At 36.7% G+C, this 24422-nt stretch overlaps 2 protein-coding genes across 17 annotated transcripts in view; one reads left to right on the plus strand and one right to left on the minus strand.

Annotated features, from left to right (window-relative positions):
• The window catches only part of ICA1L (islet cell autoantigen 1 like), a 75129-nt gene extending 63716 nt beyond the window's left edge, over window positions 1-11413 (plus strand). For 13 of the 15 annotated variants that reach the window (XM_037009192.2, XM_037009193.2, XM_037009191.2 and 10 more), the window contains one exon: window positions 6865-9144. In XM_037009192.2, the coding sequence (XP_036865087.1) occupies window positions 6865-6977 (113 nt within the window). In that variant the 3' untranslated portion in view covers window positions 6978-9144. Of the gene's footprint in view, window positions 1-6864; window positions 9145-10337 lie in introns of those variants that run through there. The other 2 variants (XM_037009200.2, XM_037009203.2) reach the window with 1 other exon arrangement.
• A 1344-nt stretch (window positions 11414-12757) lies between these two features.
• Window positions 12758-24422, minus strand: part of FAM117B (family with sequence similarity 117 member B) — a 132003-nt gene continuing 120338 nt past the window's right edge. For both annotated transcript variants that reach the window (XM_037009190.2, XM_037009189.2), the window contains exon 8: window positions 12758-16639. In XM_037009190.2, the coding sequence (XP_036865085.2) occupies window positions 16321-16639 (319 nt within the window). In that variant the 3' untranslated portion in view covers window positions 12758-16320. The remainder of the gene's footprint in view (window positions 16640-24422) is intronic.

Genomic DNA, 24422 nt, shown 5'->3' on the forward strand with positions numbered 1-24422 from the left:
TATCCATCATATCATAGACAAATTTTCACAAATGCCTAGGGTGCCTAAATGGTTTTCATGGCTTCACTGGAGATGGATGGTAATTATAGATTTGCTTTGTTTATGTCACCGTATTCCTATTATGTTAATATGTGTGTGCAAATTAGTTAGTAGTTTAAAACCTATACATACTTAAGGTACTATACAAGAAGATATGTCAAAGAAATAATCAATCCTCCCAAGTTTCCTTCATATGCTACATCTATAGCTTTTCTTCTTCCTTCCTAATTACAACCCTTAAATAGAATTCGTGCCTCATATCGAATTTACCGAGTATCATAATTCCTCCAGGTGGTAAAGATACCTCGAGACAAGTGCTGGGCATAGAAGCCACAGGGCATAAATCTGCAAAGAAGTAAAAAGCTAACCTTTGCAAACAATATGGCTTCTCTCTCACTTACCAACTTTACATTTCCCTGTATGGCCCCGGAAGATGACTGGTTAGCCAGAGATGGGTAAGATTCCTCAAGGGAGGAACAACCTAAGACAGGCACAGTCGCAGGGGCGCCATCAGGTGAGAATTTGGGGATCAACAGAGGTGAGGCTCATAACCTCACCCCCCCTGCTTTGAGAGAAATCTTCTGCATCCGTGGATGTTTTGCTGCCCTTGTCTAGCTTGGATTAATCCTTAGTCCATAGGCACACACCTGATCATCTGATCATCTACATTTGCCCTCTTATAGCACTAAAATATGTTTTCTACCTTTGTCTTGCATCTACCTACCACTTCAGCATTTTATTAAAAATAAAAATAATAATAATAATAAAGGGAGAAATGTGGGATCAACATATAAATCAAGTACAAAAATCAAACGAATATTCATATTTGACCTGATTGTTTACAGGTCATAATGCGTGATCAAAACCGAAAGTTTCTGTGATGAATGCCCTTGTACTGTTCACCATGTAAGAATTTATTCACTATGTAAGAATTCGTTCACCATGTAAGAACTTGTTCGTTATGCTTCAGAAGATTGGAGACTGACGAGAATTAGGCTTGAGATGGATTAATGATTGTACATTGAGCATTGATCCCCCTATACTGAATTTTATTGTTGTTAACAACCATTTGATCAATAAATATGAGTGATGCCCTCTCAAAAAAAACAAAACAAAACAAAAATATATATATATATATATAGATATATATATATATATGCACCCAACACAGGAACACCAGCATATATGAAACAAATACTAACAGAACTAAAGGAGGAAATAGAATACAATGCATTCATTTTAGGAGACTTCAACACAATTCACTCCAAAGGACAGATGCACCAGACAGAAAATAATTAAAGACACAGAGGCACTGAACAACAACTAGAACAGATGGACCTAATAGACATCTATAGAACTCTACACCCAAAAGCAACAGGATACACATTCTTCTCAAGTGCACATGGAACATTCTCTGGAACAGACCACATACTAGGCCACAAAAAGAGCCTCAGTAAATTCAAAAAGATTGAAATCCTACCAACCAACTTATCAGACCACAAAGGTATAAAACTAGAAATAAATTGTACAAAGAAAGCAAAAAGGCTCACAAACACATGGAGGGTTAACAACATGCTCCTAAATAGTCAATGGATCAACGACCAAATTAAAATGGAGATCAAGCAATATATGGAAATAAATGACAAAAACAACAGAAAGCCCCAACTTCTGTGGGACGCAGCAAAAGCAGTCTTAAGAGAAAAGTGTACAGCAAACCAGGCATATTTAAAGAAGGAAGAACAAACCCAAATGAATAGTCTAATGTCACAATTATCAAAATTGGAAAAAGAAGAACAAATGAGGCCTAAAGTCAGCAGAAGGGGGGACATAATAAATATCAGAAAAGAAATAAACAAAATTGAGAAGAATAAAACAATAGAAAAAATCGATGAAACCAAGAGCTGGTTCTTTGAGAATATAAATAAAATAGATAAGCCTCTTGCCAGACTTATTAAGAGAAAAAGAGAATCAACACACATCAACAAAATCAGAAATGAGAAAGGAAACATCAGAATGGACCCCACAGAAATACAAAGAATTATTAGAGACTACCAGGAAAACCTATATGCTAACAAGCTGGAAAACCTAGAAGAAATGGACAACTTCAGAGAGAAATACAACCTTCCAAGACTGACCAAGGAAGAAACAGAAAATCTAAACAAACCAATTACCAGCAAAGAAACTGAAGTGATAATCAAAAAACTACCCAAGAACAAAACCCCCAGGCCAGGTGGATTTACCTCGGAATTTTATCAGACATACAGAGAAGACATAATACCCATTCTCCTTAAAGTTTTCCAAAAAATAGAAGAGGAGGGAATACTCCCAAACTTATTCTATGAAGCCAACATTACCCTAATACCAAAACCAGGCAAAGACCCTACCAAAAAAGAAAATTACAGACCAATATCCCTTATGAACGTAGATGTGAAAATACTCAACAAAATATTAGCAAACCGAATTCAAAAATACATCAAAAGGATCATACACCATGACCAAGTGGGATTCATCCCAGGGATGCAAGGATGGTACAACATCGAAAATCCATCAACATCATTCACCACATAAACAAAAAGGACAAAAAGCACATGATCATCTCCACAGATGCTGAAAAAGCATTCGACAAAATTCAACATACCTTCATGATAAAAACTCTCAACAAAATGGGTATAGAGGCCAGGTACCTCCACATAATAAAGGCCTTTTATGATAAACCCAAAGCCAACATCACACTGAACAGTGAAAAGCTGAAAGTTTTTCCTCTGAGATGGGAACAAGACAGGGATGCCCACTCTCCCCACTGTTATTCAACATAGTACTGGAGGTCCTAGTCATGGCAATTAGAGAAAACAAAGAAATACGAGGAATCCACATTGGTAAAGAAGAAGTCAAACTGTCACTATTTGCAGATGACATGATACTGCATAAAAAACCATAATGACTCCACTCCAAAACTACTAGAAGTGATATCAGAATACAGCAAAGTTGCAGGATACAAAATTAACACACAGAAATCTGTGGCTTTCCTATACACTACAATGAACTAATAGAAAGAGAAATCAGGAAAACAATTCCATTCACAATTGCATCAAAAAGAATAAAATACTTAGGAATAAACCTTACCAAGGAAGTGAAAGACCTATACCCTGAAAACTAACAAATGGAAATTCATCTCATGCTCTTGGCAAGGAAGAATTAATATTGTCAAAATGGTCATCCTGCCCAAAGCAATATACAGATTTGATGCAATCCCTATCAAATTACCAACAACATTCTTCAACGAACTGGAACAAATAGTTCAAAAATTCATATGGAAACACCAAAGACCCTAAATAGCCAAAGCAATCCTGAGAAGGAATAATAAAGTGGGGGGGATCTTGCTCTCCAACTTCAAGCTGTACTAGAAAGCCACAGTAATCAAGACAATTTGGTACTGGCACAAGAACAGACCCACAGACCAGTGGAACAGAATAGAGACTCCAGACATTAACCCAAACATATATGGTCAATTAATATATGATAAAGGAGCCATGGACATACAATGGGGAAATGACAGTCTCTTCAACAGATGGTACTGGCAAAACTGGACAGCTACATGTAAGAGAATGAAAATGGATCATTGTCTAACCCCAGACACAAAAGTACATTTGAAATGGATCAAAGACCTGAATGTAAGTCATGAAACCATAAAACTCCTAGAAAAAAACATAGGCAAAAATCTCTTGGACATAAACATGAGCGACTTCTTCATGAACATATCTCCCTGGGGAAGGGAAACAAAAGCAAAAATGAACAAGTGGGGTTATATCAAGCTGAAAAGCTTCTGTACAGCAAAGGACATCATCAATAAAACAAAAAGGTACGCTACAGTATGGGAGAATATATTCATAAATGACAGATCCGATAAAGGTTTGACATCCAAAATATATAAAGAGCTCACACACCTCAACAAACAAAAAACAAATAAGCCAATTAAAAAATGGGCAGAGGAGCTGAACAGACAGTTCTCCAAAGAAGAAATTCAGATGGACAACAGACACATGAAAAGGTGATCTACATTGCTTGTCATCAGAGAAATGCAAATTAAAACCACAATGAGATATCACCTCACACCAGTAAGGATCGCCACCATCAATGGTGGATGGTGAAGGGGGGAGTCTAGGAACCATAATTTTCTTCATGTAATTGTAGATTAATGATAATAAAATGAATTTTAAAAATTCCCATATGAAGTACTCCACACCAAAGACAAACAACAACAAATGTTGGTGATGTTGCAGAGAAAGGCAAACCCTCCTACACTGCTGGTGGGAATGCAAATTAGTTCAACCATTGTGAAAAGCTGTATGGAGGTTCCTCAAAAAGCTCAAAATAGAAATACCATTTGACCCAGGAATTCCACTCATAGGAATTTACCCTAAGAATGCAGCAGCCCAGTTTGAAAAAGACAGATGCACCCCTATGTTTATTGCAGCCCTATTTACAATAGCCAAGAAATGGAAGCAACCTAAGTGTCCATCAATAGATGAATGGATAAAGAAGATGTGGTACATATACACAATGGAATATTATTCAGCCATAAGAAGAAAACAAATCCTACCATTTGCAACAACATGGATGGAGCTGGAGGGTATTATGCTCCGTGAAATAAGCCAGGTGAAGAAAGACAAGTACCAAATGATTTCACTCATATGTGGAGTATAAGAATAAAGAAAAACTGAAGAAAAAAAACAGCAGCAGAATCACAGAACCCAAGATTGGACTAACAGTTACCAAAGGGAAAGGGACTGTGCAGGATGGGTGGGAAGGGAGGGATAAGGGCAGGGAAAAAGAAAGGGGGCCTTACGATTAGCATAGTGTGTGTGGGGGCATAGGGAGGGATGTGCAACACAGAGAAGACAAGTAGTGAGTCTACAGCATCTTACTATCCTGATGGACAGTGACTGTAATGGGGTTTGTGGGGGGTGACTTGGTGAACGGGGGAGTCTAGTAACCATAATGTTCTTCATGTAATTGTAGATTAATGATAATAAAATGAATTTAAAAATATTCACTCATGAAGTACTCCACTTTATTAGTCATTAAGGAAATGCAAATTAAAACAAAAATGTAATACCACTACCCAAGTACCAAAATGGCTTATATGAAAAAAAGAAAATCCGAAGGGTTGGCATAGATGAACGTAAAGGAACTCAGACACTGCTTGTGGGACTGTAAACTGGTGAAACCATTGGAAAATCTGGCAGTTTCTACTAAAGGTGAATATACATATACCCCAACACCAAGCATTTCTACTCCTCTTACTGTTGCCTTGGTTGAGGGGATTGTGTGAACAGTGACTGGAAGGGTGTCAGAAGAGGGACTTCTAGAGAGTGGTCATGTGAAGTTGGTATTATTTATAGTTGCTTTTACTTTATAAAAATAAGCTGAGTTCTTTTTCTTTATATTACCGTTCACTATAATTACTTCATTTTCTATTTGTTGTACTGTAAGAATCTCTGAAGGCAACTCAAGTATACACAAGGAGAGCCCCCATAAAAATAATGTAACTGTGACCACTTCCCATTGAATGTAAAACCATACTACATTTGTAAATGCTGTGCAGTTTTTATGTACTCATCAGAACCCCTCAATAGCTGTGAGGTCAGGAGTGACTACATGTTTTGGTTGATACCTACTCTTCCAGGATAATTATTAGTAGCCTCTCTGTTCAATCTCAAGTATCCTGGTTTAGTGATAACTGTATTACTTTACAGATGAGGAAACCAGAGCCCCTCAGGCTAAATGATTTGCCTATTATTACTCAGTAATAGTAGTATGCCTAGGACTCAAAGCCAGAACTTGTGTGAATATTACTGAAACTGCCTGTGGTCCCAGAAACCGAAATGGACATCCGTGGAAGCCTTCCTCTCTGTCCTGTTCCCCACTGTGCAAACTCCAGCCCACTGCTCTGTGGAAAAGTGTAACCATGATTGCTAAAGGTTGCCTAAGACTCTTCCAAGTAGCACTGTCTTCCAGTCTCTGCCCAGTGTGTCTATGGTCTCCTATGTAGGTCTTTAGATGATCTTATCCCCTGGGTCTCAACCCTGCTTTCTGGACCCCTTGGCCTTCAAGAGCTTAACTTTCTGAGATGACTCACTGTCTGTGCCACTGCACTTTTACCATTCCCAGCCTAAATGTCTGTCCTCAACTATCTGCCACTGTACAACTTGTAGACTATCAGTAAGAGATTTTCCAGTTTCCATAGGAATATGAAAGGGACTTGGTTAACAGGAAGCTGTATCAGAGACACAATCCACTTCATAAAATATATATAAATAATTTGTAAAATGCATATGGAAAAGATAAAGGCAACAGCTGTAAACTGAAATGACAACTGCTGAGTGTGTTAATGTGATAGGATTAGGGGGATATTTCCTCCTATGTCTGTTATTTTAATTAAATTTTAATATTTAATAATACACTTCTATAGATTTTAAGCTCCAAGTTTAGAAATGTAATGTTTCTACTTTGTAGAACAAACATTACTTTAAAACCTCAGAGCTTTCTATAAATTATCTTAGTATATCTATGTCTATACTGTTGCCTGTCTTTTCACCTTCAACCAAGTCATTTCCTACAGCAACATGTAATTACTTAAATATGAGCTTCAGTAAAGAACAAGGTATCTGCATTAGCTTTTCCAAATTACCCTCAATAATATATAATTGAGAATTTATTCTTGTAATTGTCTCCAATGATGCCATTCTTTAAAAATCATAAAAGTGGTACAAATATTGGTTCCAAAAATCTTAATATTTTTAATGTACTTTTTTTCTTAAATAGATCCCAACAATGTCCAAGACATGTCAGTCTGGTTCAGTTTATTTGCAGACTTGGATCCACTTGCAAACCCAGATGCTATTGGACACTCAGATGATGAATTTCTTAATGTTTGAACAGTGGACTTGAGACATTAATTTTGCAGCATATAGCCTTTGTGGAAGGCAGTTTATATTGTACCCAGTACACAAAAGATAGTGTTTGCAAATATAACATATGCTAGCAAACTTTAGACAGGGTAAGGACCGCATTTGAATAGATTAAGTAACTCTGAAATACCTTGGATTTGCAAATGTTTATGAGATGTGGAAAATATTAGAATCTAATATTGAGTGTGAAATAAGTGCCAAAATTTATTGCAGAATAATGGCTATGAATAATTCTGTCAGTAAGAGTTGGGCTAATTTCTTTGGAAAGCCTTTTATATGTAAGTTGTAAGAATTCTGTATGTGGCTAAAGGACAGCATGTACACTCAATTGTAATTTAGGGTTGGTTTTTAAATAAAACAGTAGCTGGGGAGTTTTGTGTTATGGAAAATAGCACTAGAACCAGATCACTTTTGTCTTGAGTTGGAAAGGTTGAATAGGATTTGAGAACTAACTCAATTTGCTTTAATGAAATTACAGAGAAATTTGGTGCTTGCTTTCTCCACTTGGGGACTAAAATGTAATATTTAGTTTTTTTCCTTCATACAGACTCATGGGTACCCTTCAATTCCATTTTTTAATTTTCAAGGGAAAATAGGATTTATTTGCTAATCCGTCTTCCATAGAAACTCATATACCACAAGAATGTTCCAATAATATTTTAGACATTGCATCTTCAGAGTTGGGTTTTACACATTGCTACCATAATGTAAAGTATTCATGTTCTTCCCCCAAAAAAAAGGAGGGGAGAACATTCCCTAAGCAACTGGAATAGTACTGTTGAAATTACCCGGAAGCTTCTGAATGAAGGAAAAATTCTAAACACCCTATCCTTACACATATTTGCATACTTACCCCGTATTTCTTCTTATGATTTAACCGAGAATGCTTTCTGGCAGAATTACAGGAAGGTGTATGTCTTACTTTTGTACTTTTCCATATTTTATTTAACTCTTCCTTTTTATTCAGTGAAATTCTCTAAAATGCAGTACTGTCATTGTTCTGCCAAGATTCAATCATCAAGGGTTATAATTGTGAATCACAATCTAAATTCTATACCCATGGTGACTCTGTGCTTAACTTTGAGTAACTCAAAAATTGCTACAACTTATGTCTTGAGTTCGTGCTATTTTTCTTTCACTAATGCATTACTTTAAAATATTTTAATATCTCCTTCAGATCCTGTTATCTCATATAAACAGACACCTCAGTGAGGAAGAAAACCACTAGTCTCTTCAAAACAGAAACCCAAATCCCAGACTAACCTCAATTTTCCCAAGAACAAAGATTCTCAGCAAACACAAACATACAAGTGATTAGTACTATTACTCGGTTCTTAGTTTCTCTATCAACAGAGTATGTAGTTGCCCATTAAACTGAAAAGCAACATTAACTCCTTTAGCAAGTTCAGTTATAACTTCAACAGTCTAACAACTCTGTTTTTAAAGAGCACACTGAAAACTTCAAGATTAGTTGTATGAAGCTCAGCTATTTTTAGGTGCCAGAAACAGAAATCTGGCTGTATACACCCAGGTTACTAATATAGGAAACCAACCACATATTTAGTAGGGAGGGAAAGGAAGGACGGAATAGACTGATAAGAAAGGTGATCAGCTGTGATTTAAATCTCGATTGACCATTCAATATGAATTAATTAACCTTAACCAAGATTAGGCTGAGAACACCTCTTTCAAAATAAATGGACTTTTATGTTAAGTGGGTGAAAATATCTGTTTTCTACTTTCTAAAACCTAACTAGAATGCATTTCACCTTAGAAAAGCCCCATAAGAACTAAAATTTGCCTTATCTTTCTAAAACTACTTTACAAGAGAGGCAGGAATTCCAGGGCATATCAAGATCAGATTGGTGTAACTTTGTATCTTTTGAAATTTTCATTAATTGTAAAACACAGCCCTGATATGACTAGAAACAAACTGTATTTTAGCAAAATAATTTCCAGTATTTACACAATGAAAGAAGTGTTTGTATTTCAACTATGGATATTTATTTCATGCAACTATAGACCATTTGGAAATATAGATCTTATAGCATAAAAACAAAGGAAGTTTGAATGTGCTCTGCCTTTTTTTCTGAATCTCTTTTAATAATAAAACAAAAGTTTGTAACCTGAAGTATTCAATAGAAATCCAATGACTTTCTTTATTCAAAAACTTGGGTTTTATCTCAGGACCATAATGGTAAGAAGGTAGTTCGAACTGATGTAGTATGATCTACACACTACAGAATGAAAATAAAAACAGGGAAATAATTATCCTTGTGAGACTGATTCCAATTAACTTCATACAGAAGGGACTTTGTAAGATATGGGAAATAACAGAATGCATGTTTTTTGTGTAAAAACCCTCAGTAACAAAACCATCAAATACAAAAACTTGAGCCTAGAAGCCACAGCCAATGAAATATAAGCCATAATATCTAACCTGATTTGTTGAAGGCAGGACTAAAAAGAAGCAAGCTAGGAACCGATGCACTTATTTCTGTCCTCCATTGCACGGGCGGGCTCTCCATTTCCTTACCTTGAGCAATGAGTTAGCCCGGAGTCTTGGGATGTAGCAATTAAACTTGGAAGGAAATACAAACTTCAAAATATTAATTCAGCAGAATTGGAAGTAATGCATTTAAAAACACAACAGTAAGGTGTTTAAATATGGCAACAAAACCTATGGAACAAGATGGGGAAAAAAAAAAGTTTCTTGGTCAGGATGGGTTACATCCATAGCCCAACATAAAATATTTTTTCCCATCTTTTTCATGTCATCAGAGTCTTCTAATAAAGACTAAAGTTCAATAAAAACTGTCCCTGGCATTTATAGTCAAGACAACTTCTTTAATCACTAATGTAAGTAAACTGTTCAATGTCTGAAGAGTAAAATAAAAAGGAGATAAAGGTCTGGGTGGTATTACTAAGTAAAGATTTCAAAGTGCATATGTTCAAAAAAAACCAGTTGTTTCCTTCTTCCCATTTCAAAGTAACACCCTCTTCACATAAAAGTCTGGACAACACTTAAAAGAAGAACAAGAAATCATCTACAGCCTACCCTCCCAGAATAATATTATATACTCTGTTATTTTGTAGTGCCTTTGGGCTCACATATGACTAAACTGTGATCCAGGTGAAACCGTTTTATTGTCTTCTCCGTCTTAAATGGACATCCCAAGTTCCTCAGATTTTAAAAAAAGTTACTTTTGTGTTTCTCTCAAAAAGTCAGGTAAAAAAGAAAAATCCACCAAAAGTGTGATGGCAGGCACCTCTGCCTCTCTAAAAGATGTGCCTCCAAATTAAAATATTTCTCTTGAATTTTTGCAGCTATAGCAACTTTAAAACACACAGACCTTGAGGATTCCAGCCACTAACTTCCTTGGTCAGGAGCAGGTTGGTGCCTAACCAGCTCTTCGCCCTCAGAACCAAGCTGCCAGCTGGAGCAATGAGGAGGACCACACCAGAGAGCAAACAAGGCAGCGGCCCAGGAGCACATACTCTGCAATGACACTAGACATGTATATTTTATTAATGTCATGTGTAGGAGAAGTAGCAGTAAGGCTTTATGGTTAAGTTTGAGTTCGAGAGTCAGACATGGTTCAAAGCCACTCTGAAATTTCCCAGATATATGACTATGAATGTCACTTAATTCCAGTTTTGTCATATGTAAGATAGTACCTGGCTTCAAGAAGTTATTATGAAGATTAAGGTAAACAGTCACATATACAGTGTCTGACACTTGGTAAGCTGTCAGTAAGTATTACCTATTATTATTTCAGCTCAACACCCTTGATTATATTGTACTTTACAAGCTAAAATGAATTTTATGAGACCATTTTTCATGACCAAAAACTCTTGCATTTCCTAAGATGTAAACTTACCTAACAAAAATATGAAGATTATAGTGTTTGCTTCCAGTTTTATAAGCTAGGCTGCTTTCATATTCATTAGCCATTTAACTGACAGCACTATTATAAGCATTTCCTTCACCATATAAATAAAAAAATGGGGTTCAAAGAGTGACTTCTTTGCCTCAGATCCCATGACCACTAAGCTACAGAGCCAGATTTAGTACCCAAATTGTAGCCCTAAATACAGGGCTATTTCTGGATCTCTGAATCATCCTACTGATTTCAAAAATAACTGCTTCACACATGGAATTGAGATGAATGGTTATACTCCTGGTTTTTAACCATCAGAGTCTCTGTGATACTCTTCTATAAAACAATGATTTGGCAGGACTAATCCATGTTACTGTATAAAATCCAACAAAGAATTTATGGAGGTAAATTCTCAGTTTGAGGAAGATGCAGACTGCTGAAAACTCCTAACAAAATTAATTTTTTTACAAAACCAACAATTCTGAGATACTTATAAAAGGGAAATAAAAACAGTATCTTCAAGACTCCAGCATCATCTGTGTGTTGATACCAGACCAACCCAAAGACACTCCACAAAAGCTGTTATCTAGAACAGTATCTTTCAAATCATTTTTAAGAAATACATTTTACTTTACAACCTATGTATGTATCTCTGTCTATTTTACATATAATTTGTATACACACATAATACTCTCCTTATATCTGAACTTACTTAACATTTTTTATTCTGCTTCATTTGAAAAAAATGTTGGCTGGACCCATTTAATTCACTTCAAGACCCAAACAACTTTGAAAAACACTGAATCAAAAGGATACAAAGGTTATTTGTATTATCATACCATAAAATAAAGATATTTTAAAAGCACACCTCATCTTATCAAGGAAAAAAACCTGATACTGATATACACTGACAGGGAACTGATATTAAGAGCATACTTGCTATAAATATTTCACACCCCACACTCTAAAGCAATTGAAAGAAAGGGATCATTATTGTCCTAAATTTTTCTTTTTTTGGTCTATTTAATACTAATGAATCAAAATTAAAAAAATAACAACTAAGAAGAAACAGGGAACACCCAACTTGAAATCTAAATTTTATCTTCAACCTCTTTAAAAGTAGAGAGAAAAGACAGGAAAAAACAAAATTTGGTGTCAATTTGAGATTCATTTTGCATTTTTAATTAAATGTAAATATATATATATATATACTAGTTATCCCTAAATTCTGCTTAACTTTCTTCCCCCAGAAATAATTTTTAGAATTTTTTACAAAGTAATTTGGTGACCACTTTTTAGGACTGACAGTTGTGGCAACTTTACTTAAAATGTGTCCTTGCTTTCTAAGTGTTTATACTGCAGTTTTCATTGGGGCATATTTGACTAGTTCTGTGTGTGCATAGAAACTAACCTTCTCAGCCTAAACAATTGTCTTGCATATATTATCCAATCATTATAACAAAGGAAGAATATGACTGGTTTAGGAAGAATGAACTATGAAGACAAAAGGGGGAAAAAAGAGTACATTCTGTGTATACTTAAGAATGAAATTAAGTGACTGCCCCAGTTAAACCTCTAAAACTGTGAAGTACTGAATTACTTAACAAACGTGTGTATCTTTCAGTGTGCTTGCTTATATATTAATATTTGCTTAGCACTTACCACAATGATCCAGTATGTTAAGTCCTACAATAAGTAAAGAGGTAGCAAGGAAATAACAAATGACAAATTATATATTCTGCTTCTTAATACAAATGCATTATTCCATCAACTTGTGAAAAATAATATACTGTGTTATTTCAGGCTAGAAGTGTCTGAAAGAACATTTGAATTTGAGACAATATTCATAGAACACAGAAAAAAAACTCAAGAAGAACAGACTTTATTTTTTAACATAAAAGTTCTATTTTCTTGTTCTTGCAGCAACAAGTGTTCAGATACAGGGTATACATAAGTACATAGTAACAATACTTGTCACCACTGGAAATGCTGTTTTTTGGGGAAGAGTCTAGCTTTAGAAAAAAAATTTTTAAAAATTGCATTTTAAAAAGATTTACACTGCTTTAACAGAGATGAAAGATAGACTTTTAAAAAAACATAAATTACGTTCTTCAACAGGATTGTATAAACAAAGTATTGTTCAGAGCTGCTCTGCTTATCATTAATTTAGGCAGAGTAAAACTTAAACCTTAAAGTGCAGAGTTAAGTATTAGCTTTTTTAATGCAAATGCAGCACTTCTACTGATCCATTTTGAGCCATCAAAATTCCAAGCATTATGGAATGAATCTTAAGTTTAGAATAGTAAATAAAGTAAATTCAGTAGAGGCAATCTTTCTTTTATTTCCTTTAACAACCCCATCCTAATCTTGGACATATAGAAGGCTGCAAATTCTGCCATTTTCTTATATTTTCTTCCAGTAAAAGCCAACCAATAAAAAGAAAAGAGAAGGCTTTCTTGTTGCCAGTTATTCCACAGTTAGCAACAGCACCTTCTGAAGGGCTGATCTGGCTGATCTAAGGGCTACCTTAAACAAAATGAAGAATCTAGTTCAAAAATAATTTTGGCATCCATGTTCACCATATTAATCAAAGAGGCAAAATAAACCACAACTGCCCACAAAAGCCCTGACAAGTAATAGACTTAGTCATGATCACAAACAGTAAATTAATATTTTTTATCAGAAGAAAAAGTTGTTTAGGAGTAAAAAAGAACTTAAAACTGACAAAGGGAATAACCAGAGATAGCTCCACTTGCCAAAATATAAAGCTAGCTATTTCTTTTACTGCAATGGAAGTATATTTATTTAAAATCTTTCAAAGTTTAAATTGTAATCCCATTGAAGTTCTAATTTTTAAAACTTCTGTACAGTTTTCTACAGAATAACAAGATAATTATGGAACGTAATTTTAGAAAATATTATGTATTGAGCATAGATCCATAAAAAAACAAAGAACAACCACCTGTGAAATAAGGGTTAAGATAAAATAGCTGACCAGACTGACGGTTAATATTTTTTCAAAACCACAATAAAGCTTAGATGCTTAAATTTTAGCCCTTTGGCACTGGCAGTTAGAGTTGTTTGTACCTTGTGCCTTTCTTTTCTTTCACTCTATTTTTTTCCTTCAAATCTCAGGCTCTATTTCTCCCAAACCTAAGGGATATATTTGCCATACAGTTCATTTACCTGAAAATTCACATTCTCCTTACAACCAAACATTAAAAGGTCCACATATAAGAATATGTAAATAATAAACCTGTAACTTGTTTTCACATTCTGATTTTAAATTACCTTAGATTAAGGATATATGAAACTGCAGAAAGATGTGAACTAGACAAATCTGCACAACAGGGTAAAAAGGAAAGCTTTATGAAAGTGACATTCTAGTTGTAAAATACCCCTGTGACTTAGAGGGATGGAGACATAAGAAGTGTTAAGGCAAGGAAAAGAACAAAGATTTAACAGAATTCAAGTAATCTACAAACTGAGGATATTTTTTAACTTCCTCATTCTACCAATTCATACCAAATCACATGATTTCAGTTTTACCTTTTCTTCCACACTTTTGATAGAGCAGTTCTCAATGGTGAAATAGCACAGTAGAAAGGCATACCAAAGAAGGCCAAGAATCAAGGTTCTCAAAAAACCAACCAACCAGAAAATTTAGACCCTATTCTAAGCTTTTACTGATTTAGAAGCCACAATGTACTAATTTCAAGTAAATTAGTTTTGGATGGAAAGGGAACCAAAATTCATTGGTCCTATCAACTGAAACCTGAGAGACTTATTCAAATGTTTGAATTTGTCTAATTTGCCTAAATACATCTCCATTTTATACTTATCAGGGCACATTTTTAATTACTTGAATGTTTTAAAGATGCATGAGTATAAGAAATCCTTTCAGAAGATTTATTGCTACCACTAGGTTTTCTTTGATGATGTATGTCTGGACAAACTGACATATTAACCTTCTAACCTGTATCCCTTTTATAAGTATTTTTTTTTCTCCCTATCATATGTATAGGAACATTAAATTATTGCACCATAGGTAGTGTATAAAGATTTTAGAAGGATACTTCTTAATACTTTGTTGAAGCTTGTTTTTGAAAAGAGCTGCTCCTCAAGTTCACTACCACACACTCAGACATGAAATACTGTTGTCGTGTGATATTGGCAGTGATTGTATTAGGATGAACGTAAACCCAAAATTGTTTGGATTTTTCAAAGATTCCTGTTGTTTACTATGCTCCAAAGTTCTCCTTGCCTGTTTTCCCCACTGTGCAAAATCTGTAGGCAACATATCTCAGTACCAGCCACCAAAAAGAAATATCAGTTGCAAGATTCTGTGACTACGGATCGCTATTCAATGGATTACACTCCTGGCAAGCTACTGACCCTGACCAAGTCCACAAGACAATAACATCACAAAAGCAAAGGAGGAAATCCATGCACAGTCATTTTAGGATCTCTTGGGCCTATGATACAGTGATGATGATTAAAGGTAGAATGACACCTGTGTTAAAGAAGGGGGGTCATGTGATAAGTATATCACAGAAAACCAAAAGGGCTCTTTACTCATAGCTAGCAATCAACACTGGGTAGTCTCCTTTTGGCTTACTGACTTTTAAACCAATTTCCAATTATGGGTGAGAACATATTAATACACCTGTTTCCAAACTGTAATTTTTCTGACCACATGGTGAATGTGTACAGGAGTAGTGAAGAAACAGCAGTTTTACAAATATTTCACCCAGAGCACAAACTTCTGACATCAAAAAACATAAATCACACAATGTACTGATATTGCTTTTTGTCTCTTTTTATATATTTGCTCAATGCATTTACCTACCAATTCTTGTTTGGGAGAGGAATATAGTCATGAGATTTAGACTGCTGGGAAATGTCAATAATCCCTTTGGTCCCAAAGCTGGAAACAGCTGAGAAAAGCACACATCTAGAAAGGGAAACAAGAAACAGAGGCCACCAAACAATCTTATGAACTTCCTGTTTGCCATGTGTCAGAAAATGTAACATTGGTATTATAAAATAGTCATTTTCATATAAAAGATGGTTCTTGCAGCATCATTCACATCTCCCGTAGGAATCATGTTTGCAGGAATTCGTTTTTGTTTTTAAATAAGTTTAATTTGAGAGCAAAAAACAATGTGATATCGGCCCTCCAAAAGTGAAGAATGAGACCTTTCTTGTTTCAACCAGAGCTTGAAGAAAAAGCAGGCTAAGCACTGCAGGATGGCCCTGGCAAGTGAGCAGAGCCCACCGGGCGGCTTTCTTCCAGGAGCCCGGCTGACAGGTCGCTGCGGGAAGCTGGAGTGTGGCGCGGCTGGCAGGGAGCACACTAGGCCATCATCATCAAGTGACGTGAGGAGGTTCTCAAGTTCCCCAAAACAATGGCCTTGCAGCCCTGGGACCTAACCTTCCGCTTCTTCAATTGGTTCTGGTGGTGGGAGTAGAGATGCCGATGGCATGACTGTACTGGTTCCTCGGGAGACTCGGTCTTGCTCTGTGTTTGTAGACAGGGAGGCGACAGCGATGGGCTGCAGCAGAGTGGTCGCCATGCCCGTGGTGACTGTCAGGCTGTGGGCAGAGCCCTTGAGGGTAAGATCTGGTGTGGGAAGGAGCGGCTTAAGGATGCTGACAAGGCAGAAAGCAGAGCCGCTTTTAGGAATGAAATTCACCTTATTTTTGTCAGGACAGTAAAAGGTTGGGATTTCATGAAGTTGTTTTGGCCTAGACATAGAACAGACAACCAGTATTTGTTAAGGCACAGAACACTGGAAGAAAATTCTATTTTTTTTTTAAACAGATAACTTATAATACACGAATACAAAGCTCATGCTATGCCAAAAGATCTCAATGCTATGGATCAAAGTAGAGTTAGACACGTGATTCCAAATGCATATGCTAGAAAGCCAGAGGGACACCATTCCCTGCTGTGGCCTTTGGTTCCCCAGAAAGTCCTGCGCACCACACAGGTGGCTCCGAGGCTGACGGCCACTCACCTCAATGAAGATCTTAGACAGTGTGAATAAATAATTTCCTGAAGCATCTGTATGTTTAATGACAGAATATGTTCCACTATGTTTTTCCAAAGCCTACACTATTTTGAAGGGTGAAGACAAAGGATTAATGACAAAAAAATTGTCCATCTTTTGCTTAAGTTCCATCATTGCATGGTTAAACTTTCATAGGTGTGAATTTTCTCTTTAAGTACACTTAAAAATCTCTTTGACTGAAATAGTTTTGTTAATCATGATTGTTTTCAGAGTTAACATAAAGGAAATATGAAATCAAAAGAAAACTAATGGTAGTTCTTTGCTCTGAAAAATTTTATTTCAGTGAAATCCTTTCTTGTCCCCAGGTACTCCTGAAAATTAACCCAAATAGTTGGAAAAGGATACTAATGCTAACAGTAATCTATGAAAATAAAAATACTGAAGACTAAATTGTTAAAGTAACATGGCAGTTCTTTTTAAGCCAAAACTTAAAAAGAAATTAGGTGGGGGAAACTAGGTAGAAAAAGGTAGTTTGATCAGAAGATAAATACTGGGGACCCAATGATGATATAATCTACAAGGAGAGAGACCAAATATATAGTTCTTAGTGAGAAGACGGTACAGAGGACGACAGAAATTAGTCTCCAAAATCTTATCTGTTTTATGCATTTCAAAACATCACTCAGTGAAGTTATCGATCACATCAGAGCATCCCTAAGGTTTACCAGATTGTCAAAGGTGTCCACCATGTAAAATAGGTTAAGAAAATCCCTCAAGAGGGTCTGACAGATGTGATAAAAATGGCTTGTATGAGGTTTAGAGTTGGAACAAGGGAGTAAATAGCCATTTTGTGGCACAAAGAAAGAGGGAGTTTGGCAGGAAGAAGGCTTCCAAAGAAAGAAACATCTGAGCTGGATTTTAAAGAATGAATAAACAACAGACCTATGAATGGGTACAAAAAAAAACCCCCTAAAGTTCTAAGAAAACAATGCTTTTAGTAGGCAGATTTTATTAATACTGAATACTATCCATGGATAGTTTTGACAAATTCAATAGTTTAAGAACAAAGACATTATGTCATTTAAATGATGTTTTACTTGTGCGCTATTCTCTCTTGATTTGAGCCACAAGAATATTTGGGTATAACTCTTTGTTAAGAAAAGTACACACCCCTATATTTTTATTACCTGAGAGTGTGGTTCTGAATTCCTTAAAGAAGATAGGAAGTTTACGTTATGTTTCTATAATTAAATAATGCTTGAATTTCTTTTGAAGACAGACTTATTAGTAACAAATTTCATTCTTATATTAGAATAAAAAGGCTAATCAATTTTTCCACCATTTTCCAAAGGAGACCTAGGTTTTTGGTTAATTTGTATCTTTCAGATTTTCTTGTTAAAAATAACTTAGACATGGAGGAGCCAAGATGGTGGCGTGAGTAGGGCAGCGGAAATCTCCTCCCCAAACCATATATATTTTTGAAAATACAACAAATACAACTATCCCTAAAAGACAGACCAGAAGATACAGTACAACAGCGAGGCTATATCTACACCTGCAAGAACCCAGTGCCTCACGAAGGGGGTAGGATACAAGCCACAGTCTGGCGGTACCTGAGCGCACCCCGAAACCAGCTCCCTGGTGGGAGGAGAGGAGTCAGAATGGGGAGGAAGTGGGAGCCCACAACTGCTAAATACCCAGCCCATGTCATCCGCACTGGGAGCACAGACACACAGTGCATGGTGTAGAAATTAGGGAAATAGAACAGTAAAACCTGCAAGCAGTTCCCCACAGCCAGTGCCCCAGACAAAATAAAAGTGAGTGCCTTTTGAAAGTCTTAAAGGGACAGGACCCTTACAGCTGGATGGAAGCATCCCGGCACACCCAGCCTAGCAGCTGGAAATTCTGGGGAACTCCGGGTGCCCTAACCCCCTGGGAGGCAGCACAGCTCTGAGGGCCCTCATGGTGATAAAGAGCCTCCATTCATTCCCGGCTCAGCCCTGCCACAGCGGAGCAGAGGCCAGAGACCAGCCACACCCACAATAGCCACGCAGAGCCTACAATGCAGCCACCCGGACCAGACTCAGAGGCCCACTAGGGCACAGCTACACAGCACAAGCAGCTAAGGGTCGCCGTTCTCACAGGAGAGGAAGGCAATGAGCACGTGGGAAGAGACTTTGTTCTCCCAGATACACTAACTGCCCACGACTACCTCTATCGCCATGAAAAGGTAGAAGAATTTGATATGGACCAGAATAACCCAGACACCCCTGAGAGGAAAGCTGGGGAAATAGACTTAACCAATCTTCCTGAACAATAATTCAACATAAAGGTCATAACCATGCTGATGGAGCTGCAGAGAAAAATGCAAGAGCTAATGGATAAAGTTGGAGGGAGAATACAGAAATAAAACAATCTCTGGAAGGACTTAAAAGCAGAATGGACAAGATGCAAGAGGCCATTAATGGAATAGAAACCAGAGAACAGGAATGCAGAGAAGCTGAGGAAGAGAGAGATAAAAGGATCTCCAGGAATGAAACAATATTAAGAGAACTGTGTGACCAATTCAAATGGAACAATATCCTCACTATAGGGGTACCAGAAGAAGAAGAGAGAGAAAAAAGGATAGAAAGTGTATTTGAAGAAATAATTGCTGAAAACTTCCCCAAACTGGGGGGAGGAAATAGTCTCTCAGACCACAGAGGCACACAGAACTCCCAAGTGAAGGGACCCAAGGAGGACAACACCAAGACATATGATAACTAAATTGGCAAATATCAAGGACAAGGACAGAGTATTAAAGGGAGCCAGACAGAGAAAAAAGGTCACCTACGAAGGAAAATCCATCAGGCTATCATCGGACTTCTCAACAGAAACCTTACAGGCCAGAAGAGAATGACACGATATATTTAATGCAATGAAACAGGAGGGCCTTGAACCAAGAATATTGTATCCAACACGGTTATCATTTAAATATGAAGGAGGGATTAAACAATTCCCAGACTAGCAAGAGGTAAGGGAATTTGCCTCCCACAAACCACCTCTACAGGGTATTTTAGAGGGACTGCTCTAGATGGAAGCACTCATAAGGCTATATAGATGTCACCAGAGAAAATAAAATCACAGCAAAGAAAGCAGAACAACCAAATACTAACTAAAGGCAAAAAATAAAATCAACTACCCACAAAAGCAGAAAAAGGAAACACAAAAGAGCACAGAATAAAACACCTAACATATAAAGAATGGAGGAGGAGGAATAAGAAGGGAGAGAAATAAAGAATCATCAGACTGTGTTTATAACAGCTCAATAAGCGAGTTAAGTTAGATGGTGAGATAGTAAAGAAGCTAACCTTGAACCTTTGGTAACCATGAATCTAAAGCCTGAAATAGCAGTAAGTACATATCTTTCAATAATTACCCTAAATGTAAATGGACTGAATGCACCAATCAAAAGACACAGAGTAATAGAATGGATAAAAAAACAAGACCCATCTATATGCCGCTTACAAGAGATGCACCTCAAACCCAAAGACATGCACAGACTAAAAGTCAAGGGATGAAAAAAAGGTATTTCATGCAAACAACAAAGAGAAAAAAGCAGGTGTTGCAGCACTAGTATCAGACAAAATAGACTTCAAAACAAAGAAGGGAACAAGAGATAAAGAAGGACACTACAAAATGATAAAGGGGCCAGTCCAACAAGAGGATATAACCATTATAAATATATATGCACCCAATACAGGAGTACCAATATATGTGAAACCAATACTAACAGAATTAAAGGAGGAAACAGAATACAATGCATTCATTTAAGGAGACGTCAGCACACCACTCACTCCAAAGGACAGACCCACCAGACAGAAAATAAGTAAGGACACAGAGGCACTGAGCAACACACTAGAACAGATGGACCTAACAGACATCTATACAACTCTACACCTAAAAGCAGCAGGATACACATTCTTCTCCCGTGCATATGGAACATACTCTAGAATAGACTACATACTAGGCCACAAAAAGAGCATCAATAAATTCAAAAAGACAGAAATTCTACCAAACAAATTCTCAGACCACAAAGGAATAAAACTAGAAATAAATTGTACAAAGGAAGCAAAAAGGCTCACAAACACATGGAGGCTTAACAACATGCTCCTAAATAGTCAATGGATCAACAACCAAATTAAAATAGAGATCAAGCAATATATGGAAACAAATGACAACACCACCACAAAACCCCAACTTCTGTGAGATGCAGTGAAAGCAGTTCTAAGAGGAAAGTATGCAGCAATCCAGGCACATCTAAAGAAAGAAGAACAATCCCAAATGAATAGTCTAAAGTCACAATTATCAACATTGGAAAAAGAAGAACAAATGAGGCCTAAAGTCAGCAGAAGGAGGGACATAATAAAGATCAGAGAATAAATATAATTGAGAAGAATAAAACAATAGAAAAAAAATCAATGAAACCAAGAGCTGGTTCCTTGAGAAAATAAACAAAATAGATAAGCCACAAGCCAGACTTATTAAGTGAAAAAGAGAATCAACACACATCAACAGAATCAGAAACAAGAAAGGAAAAATCATAATGGACCCCACAGAAATACAAAGAATTATTAGAGAAAACTATGAAAACCCATAAGCTAACAAGCTGGAAAACCTAGAAGAAATGGACAACTTCCTAGAAAAATACAACCTTCCAAGGATGACCAAGGAAGAAACAGAAAAATCTAAACACACCAACTATCAGCAACGAAATTGAAGCGGTAATCAAAAACTACGCAAGAGCAAAACCCCTGGTCCAGATGGATTCACCACTGAATTTCATCAGACATACAGAAAACATACTACCCATTCTCCTTAAAGTTTTCCAAAAAATAGAAGAGGAGGGAATACTCTGAAACTCATTTTATGAAGTCAACATCACCCTAATATCAAAACCAGGCAAAGACCCCACCGAAAAAGAAAGCTACAGACCAATATCCCTGATGAACGTAGATGCAAAAATACTCAACAAAATATTAGCAAACTGAATTCAAAAATACCTCAAAAGGATCATACAGCATGACCAAGTGGGATTCATCCCAGGGATGCAAGGATGGTACAACATTTGAAAATCCATCAACATCATCCACCACATCAATAAAGAAGGACACAAACCACATGATCATCTCCACAGATGCTGAAAAAGCATTCGACAAAACTCAACATCCATTCATGATAAAAACTCTCAACAAAATGGGTATAGAGGTCAAGTACCTCAACATAATAAAGGCCATTTATGATAAACCCACAGCAAACATCATACTGAACAGCAAGAAGCTGAAAGCTTTTCCTCTAAGATCGGGAACAAGACAGGGATGCCCATTCTCCCCACTGTTATCAACATACTGCTGGAGTTCCTAGCCATGGCAATTAGACAAAACAAAGAAATACAAGGATTCCAGATTGGTAAAGAAGAAGTTAAACTGTCACTATTTGCAGATGACATGATACTGTACATCAAAAACCCTAAAGAATACACTCCAAAACTACCAGAACTAATATCGGAATTCAGCAAAGTTTCAGGATACAACACTAATACACAGAAATCTGTGGCTTTCCTATACACTAACAATGAACTAATAGAAAGTGAAATCAGGAAAACAATTCCATTCACAACTGCATCAAAAAGAATAAAATACCTAGGAATAAATGTTACAAAGGAAGTGAAAGACCTATACCCTGAAAACTACAAGACACTCTTAAGAGAAATTAAAGAGGACACTAGCAAATGGAAACTCATCCCATGCTCTTGGCTAGGAAGAATTAGTATTGTCAAAATGGCCATCCTGCCCAAAGCAATCTACAGATTCAATGCAATCCCTATCAAATTACCAACAGCATTCGTCAACACACTGGAACAAATAGTTCAACAATTCATATGGAAACACCAAAGACCCTGAATAGCCAAAGCAATCCTGAGAAGGAAGAATAAAGTAGGAGGGATCTCGCTCCCCAACTTCAAGCTCTACTACAAAGCTACAGTAATCAAGACAATTTGGTACTGGCACAAGAACAGACCCACAGACCAATGGAACAGAATAGAGACTCCAGACCTTAACCCAAACATATATGGTCAATTAATATATGATAAAGGAGCCATGACATACAATGGGGAAATGACAGCCTCTTCAACAGTTGGTGTTGGCAAAACTGGACAGCTACATGTAAGAGAATGAAACTGGATCACTGTCTAACCCCATACACAAAAGTAAATTCAAAATGGATCAAAAACCTGAATGTAATTCATGAAACCATAGAACTCCTAGAAAAAAACATAGGCAAAAATCTCTTGGACATAAACATGAGCAATTTCTTCATGAACATATTTTCCCAGGAAAGGGAAACAAAAGCAAAAATGAACAAGTGGGACTATATCAAGCTGAAAAGCTTCTGTACAGCAAAAGGACACCATCAATAGAACAAAAAGGTACCCTACAGTATGGAAGAATATATTCATAAATGACAGATCCGATAAAGGGTTGACATCCAAAATATATAAAGAGCTCACACACCCCCAACAAACAAAAAGCAAACAATCCAATTAAAAAATGGGCAGAGGAGCTGAACAGACACTTCTCCAAAGAAGAAATTCAGATGGCCAACAGACACATGAAAAGATGCTCCACATTGCTGTCATCAGAGAAATACAAATTAAAACCACAATGAGATATCACCTCACACCAGTAAGGATGGCCGCCATCCAAAAGACAAATTACAAAAAATGTTGGCAAGGATGTGGAGAAAGGAGAATCCTCCTACACTGCTGGTGGGAATGTAAATTAGTTCAACCATTGTGGAAAGCAGTACAGAGGTTCCTCAAAAAACTAAAAATACAAATACCATTTGACCCAGGAATTCCACTCCTAGGAATTTACTCTAAGAATGCAGCCGCCCAGTTTCAAAAAGTCAGATGCACCCCTATGTTTATTACAGCACTATTTACAATAGCCAAGAAATGGAAGCAACCTAAGTGTCCATCAGTAGATGAATGGTTAAAGAAGATGTGGTACATATACACCATGGAATATTATTCAGCCATAAGAAGAAAATAAATCCTACCATTTGCATCAACATGGATGAAACTAGAGGGTATTATGCTCAGTGAAATAAGCCAGGCAGAGAAAGACAAGTACCAAATGATTTCACTCATCTGTGGAGTATAAGAACAAAGAAAAAACTGATGGAACAAAACAGCAGCAGACTCACAGAACCCACGAATGGACTAACAGTTACCAAAGGTAATGGAACTGGGGAAGATGGGTGGGAAGGGAAGAAAGGGGGAAAAGAGGGTATTACAATTAGCATATATAATGTAGCAGGCGGGGGAATGCAGGGAAGGCAGTACAACACAGAGAAGACGAGTAGTGATTCTATAGCATCTTAGCATGCTGATGGACAGTGACTGTAATGGGTTATGTGGGGGGGACTTGATAATAGGGGGAGTCTAGTAACCATAATATTGCTCATGTAATTAT

The sequence above is a fragment of the Manis javanica genome, chromosome 12, assembly GCF_040802235.1.
Source record: "Manis javanica isolate MJ-LG chromosome 12, MJ_LKY, whole genome shotgun sequence".
Taxonomy (NCBI): Eukaryota; Metazoa; Chordata; class Mammalia; order Pholidota; family Manidae; genus Manis; species Manis javanica.